General features: G+C 44.6%; 1 protein-coding gene across 1 annotated transcript in view; it reads right to left on the bottom strand.

The window, feature by feature from the left end:
• plekhh1 (pleckstrin homology domain containing, family H (with MyTH4 domain) member 1) overlaps positions 1-5,000 on the bottom strand; it is a 63,049-nt gene that overhangs the window by 32,417 nt on the left and 25,632 nt on the right. The window contains exons 5-8 of the mRNA XM_083634164.1: positions 4,863-4,946; positions 2,873-2,954; positions 1,668-1,850; positions 117-898 (exon numbers count right to left, since the gene is read on the bottom strand). Of these exons, the coding sequence (XP_083490290.1) occupies positions 117-898; positions 1,668-1,850; positions 2,873-2,954; positions 4,863-4,946 (1,131 nt within the window). The remainder of the gene's footprint in view (positions 1-116; positions 899-1,667; positions 1,851-2,872; positions 2,955-4,862; positions 4,947-5,000) is intronic.

Raw genomic sequence — 5,000 nt, 5'->3', positions numbered from 1 at the left:
GTGGGTAATTTGCCAGAGCAAATGTCTGTTGCCTTGGTATCCATCTGTTGAAATGATTTAACGATTTACAGCCAGAACACAGAAATTGAGTTGATAATAACATTAGTTGATCATACCCAGGAAGGGAAGCGATGTAAGGGAGGAGTTGGTGGCTTCAGCACCTCGGGATCCAGCCGCTCCAGTTCTTCTGCCAGGCCCACAAAGGAGACTCCGTCATGGGACAGCTCCTCTGACCCCGGCCCCTCCACCACCCCCTCCATGCTGTCAATGTCTGTCTCCTCCACGACCTGGGCGAAGGGCGAGGTGGCAGAGCCGCTGCTCTGCAGGGTGGAGGATGTAGAGGAGGGCGTCATGATGTCTATGTTGACGTTGAGGTGGTGCAGTCTGTCCAGGCTGGGCTGTGGCTGGCTGTAGTGCTTCTTCACCAGCTGGATGCTGTCCCTGGGGGTGAGCGGAGTCCGCACCTTGGGTAAAGTCATGCTGCTGCCTGACTGCTGAGGCAGAGGCTGCGGGAGGGTCAGGAAGGGGTGGTTGGTGGAGGGAGAGCGCGACAGGAGCGGGCTTTTGGGTGAGATGCCGATCAGAGTGTCGGGCGTGCTGGGACCGTGGGCCATCTCGTACGCCGAGGATGAAGAGGAGGAGGATGAGGAGGAGTGAAGGCACTGGGAGCGGAACTTGCTGTTGAGTTCGTCGGAGGAGTTGTCCCGGTCAGAGCCCCCGGCCCGGCCCTCCGGCCTCTCCCTGGTGGGAGGTGGTGGGCCCAGCAGGAACTCCAGACCACTGCTGGACCCCGGGCTGCTGAGACCCTCCCTGCCCCGGCCCTGAGAGAGAGCATCGTGGGCCGCCAGGTCCACCTGACAGATCCCTTTACTGGCTGCTTCAGCAGTCCTTTTCACATCTGAAAGGAGACAGAAATACAGTCAGGTTAGGCCTAATCCAGCCTCCACACCATGGAAGGAGATGATGTCAGGCGAGAGTGGATGGTGGTTCTATTAGGAACAATGTTGGGAAAGTAGTTGTTTAATTTACTTCATTACAATATGCCAGCGCAATATGGCTTGAGCTGCCAAGTGTGCTATCAATCATTGTTTTAAAATGCACTTAAAGACTATTGCTGTTTGTGAAACCATAAGCCAATAAATAGCATTAATTTTTTTAGTTGTTTGTTTGTTTGTTTGTTTATTCTATTGCTCTGTTTGTGAAACCATAAGCCAATACCATTTATTTCAAGCATACTTAGATTGTGGTTTTTCAATTAGCAGCATGTTGCATGAATGAGATGCAACAAGATTTGAACTTGTATCGTCTTATTTTCTTTACTTGTGCTAACAAAAAATGAAACAATATGAAAGAAAATTTTAAATAATCAAAGGAATGTGTTAAGTTACTAGTCATCACAAAAAGCAATGTGAGCGTTAGAAAGTAACTAATCAGCCAACACTGAGTAGGAATGGGCCTAGGGATGTTTTAGGAACAATGGGTGCATTTTGGTGAGGTTCGCCATTCGGCTCAAAGTCTTTCCATATGAGTTTGCTCCGCCCCTTACCGGCTCTGTTTGGCCATGTGATGGGCCATTTCCTGGCTTGAATTAAAGAACACACCCACTGCTTCAAAAGCTTCCCTTGGCTTAGCACATCCCAAGATCATATGAATGAAGGGCAGCACACCTGTTGGTGAGGTCTTAATATTGGAGGCGGCCCCGCGGGGACTCGGCTGTCTCCAGCTCTCTTCCTGGGCAGGTGGTGTGCCTGGGCAGCTGGGAGGGTACAAGGGGCTGCTGGGCACCAGGTGGGTATCCAGCACCGGGGAGGTGGTGGGGGATCCACAGAATGCAGGTTTCTCAAGCAGAACTGCAGGAGACAAGAGAAATCCATACCAAATTAAAAAGATTAGAAATACTGTAAATACTGATGCTTTTACCCAGAGTGACTTACAATGCATGTAGTAGACCCAATGACTACTCTACTGACTCTCTATTGACTCTTCTGAAATGCCTGTTAAAGTCGAACTGAACCCGTTCGTCACGTGCGTCGCAGTCCGTTTCAGACTGAAAACATAACTTGTCTGAGATTACAGCTTGCGAGGCGGGTCAAATTTTATTTGAGAATTCTGGGGACTGGATTGGGCTTTGGCCAATCCTGGTGTGTTCCGCCTCCAAATCGAGTGGGATTCAGCGTGTTGTGGCGCTCTCCTCGGGAAGAGCCTGCTGACACGAGGTTAGTGGCTGAGTGGAGCTCAGCGAGACGCAGGCTCGCTGCCTTCGTGTTGCCGAGCGGAGAGTGCAGCCCGTCGGCCTGGAATCTCCGAGGCGCGACCCCTGACAACCAGCAGGCTCTCAAGCGTGCGCCTTTATCGCTGCTGTAAATACGATATTCCTGGAATGCGCGTTCTAACGAGCCAGTTACATTTCTTTGCATTCTTAGACATTACCGTTTTTGTTTTTTGTTCATGTTTCATACAATTGGCCAAGTTAGTCGTTAGTTTATTTATGGGATAGGAATTCTGCCAGATTACAGGCACTAGGCGCCATTTTCTCTTTCTTTTGGAAGAGAAAATTATCCTGAAATGAAGATTTGATTGACAGCTGCCATGTCGTGATATGATTGGTTGAAATGGGGTAGAAATTTGATAGTACTAGGTGACGTCAGCAAATTGTAGATTACTGTTATCAATGAAATCTTGAAAAAGTGAACTTTTGATGTGGAAAAAGTGTGAAAAACTAAAGATGAGATTTTTTTTGCATACATTATTAAATAGGTGCACTGCATACCCAGGTATTTGAACTAAAAGAAAAGAAAAGTCATCTTTGGGTTCAGCTCGACTTTAAAGACGAGCCCGCAGTCCTCTAGTACGGTAGTTAATTCAAAATCACCTTGTAGTTTGTCCTGTAGCAACATGATCTGTTCAGTCTGCTTCAGGTTGGCCATTTTCAGCTGCTGGTTCTCTTGCTCCATCTACAACACCACACACAATATCAAATAAAAGACAATTTAAAGACAGCAGACATGCATATGCCACTACTATTGCAATAAATAACGTATAACTGGAGGTTTGGTGTTTTATTTTTGCTTTCTTTAACTGAAACTTGATATCATCGCTTCATGACTTTTTTTTAGAGACATGTTTTTTTTCTGACAACAGCAATACAGTTATATATTATATGCCAGCAATTGTTATCATAGATGACCAGGCATTGGAATATCTGCTTATATTCACTGTTTGACCACAAATCAACAAAATCTCTAGTTGGTTTCAGTGGGAACAGAATGTCTGTGAGCATGAGGAAAGCTTTCCATGAGGCTCTTTTTCCTTAGTCCTTAGTTTCCTACATGTCTGAGCTTAAAGCTTAAAGGTGACCCAGTCTTTAATCTTAGTCAGGGGTTTAACTCTACATGTCTGAGCTTAAAGCTTAAAGGTGACCCAGTCTTTAATCTTAGTCAGGGGTTTAACTCTACATGTCTGAGCTTAAAGCTTAAAGGTGACCCAGTCTTTAATCTTAGTCAGGGGTTTAACTCTACATGTCTGAGTTTACCTCTCTAAACTTAAAGGTGACCCAGTCTTTAATCTTAGTCAGGGGTTTAACTCTACATGTCTGAGTGTACCTCTCTAAGCTTAAAGGGGACCCAGTATTTAATCTTAGTCAGGGGTTTAACTCTACATGTCTGAGCTTACCTCTCTAAACTTAAAGGTGACCCAGTCTTTAATCTTAGTCAGGGGTTTAACTCTACATGTCTGAGTTTACCTCTCTAAGCTTAAAGGGGACCCAGTCTTTAATCTTAGTCAGGGGTTTAACTCTACATGTCTGAGCTTACCTCTCTAAGATTAAAGGTGACCCAGTATTTAATCTTAGTCAGGGGTTTAACTCTACATGTCTGAGCTTACCTCTCTAAGCTTAAAGGTGACCCAGTCTATAATCTTAGTCAGGGGTTTAACGCTACATGTCTGAGTTTACCTCTCTAAGCTTAAAGGTGACCCAGTCTTTAATCTTAGTCAGGGGTTTAACTCTACATGTCTGAGCTTACCTCTCTAAGCTTAAAGGTGACCCAGTCTTTAATCTTAGTCAGGGGTTTAACTCTACATGTCTGAGTTTACCTCTCTAAGCTTAAAGGTGACCCAGTCTTTAATCTTAGTCAGGGGTTTACCTCTACATGTCTGAGTTTACCTCTCTAAGCTTAAAGGGGACCCAGTCTTTAATCTTAGTCAGGGGTTTAACTCTACATGTCTGAGCTTACCTCTCTAAGCTTAAAGGTGACCCAGTCTTTAATCTTAGTCAGGAGTTTAACTCTACATGTCTGAGTTTACCTCTCTAAGCTTAAAGGTGACCCAGTCTTTAATCTTAGTCAGGGGTTTAACTCTACATGTCTGAGTTTACCTCTCTAAGCTTAAAGGTGACCCAGTCTTTAATCTTAGTCAGGGGTTTAACTCTACATGTCTGAGTTTACCTCTCTAAGCTTAAAGGTGACCCAGTCTTTAATCTTAGTCAGGGGTTTAACTCTACATGTCTGAGTTTACCTCTCTAAGCTTACAGGTGACCCAGTCTTTAATCTTAGTCAGGGGTTTAACTCTAAATGTCTGAGCTTACCTCTCTAAGCTTAAAGGTGACCCAGTCTTTAATCTTAGTCAGGGGTTTAACTCTACATGTCTGAGTTTACCTCTCTAAGCTTAAAGGTGACCCAGTCTTTAATCTTAGTCAGGGGTTTAACTCTAAATGTCTGAGTTTACCTCTCTAATCTTAAAGGGGACCCAGTCTTTAATCTTAGTCAGGGGTTTAACTCTACATATCTGATATTACCTCTCTAAGCTTAAAGGTGACCCAGTCTATAATCTTAGTCAGGGGTTTAACGCTACATGTCTGAGTTTACCTCTCTAAGCTTAAAGGTGACCCAGTCTTTAATCTTGGCAGCCTTCTCCTCAATGACCTTTGCCTCCTGGGCTCTGATTAATATCTGTAGTCAAAGAAAACAGAAAACAGATTATTACCACCTACATTTTATGAACAT

Source organism: Poromitra crassiceps (assembly GCF_964638095.1).
Source record: "Poromitra crassiceps genome assembly, chromosome: 3".
Taxonomy (NCBI): Eukaryota; Metazoa; Chordata; class Actinopteri; order Beryciformes; family Melamphaidae; genus Poromitra; species Poromitra crassiceps.
This window is presented reverse-complemented; position numbering and strand designations above follow the sequence as displayed.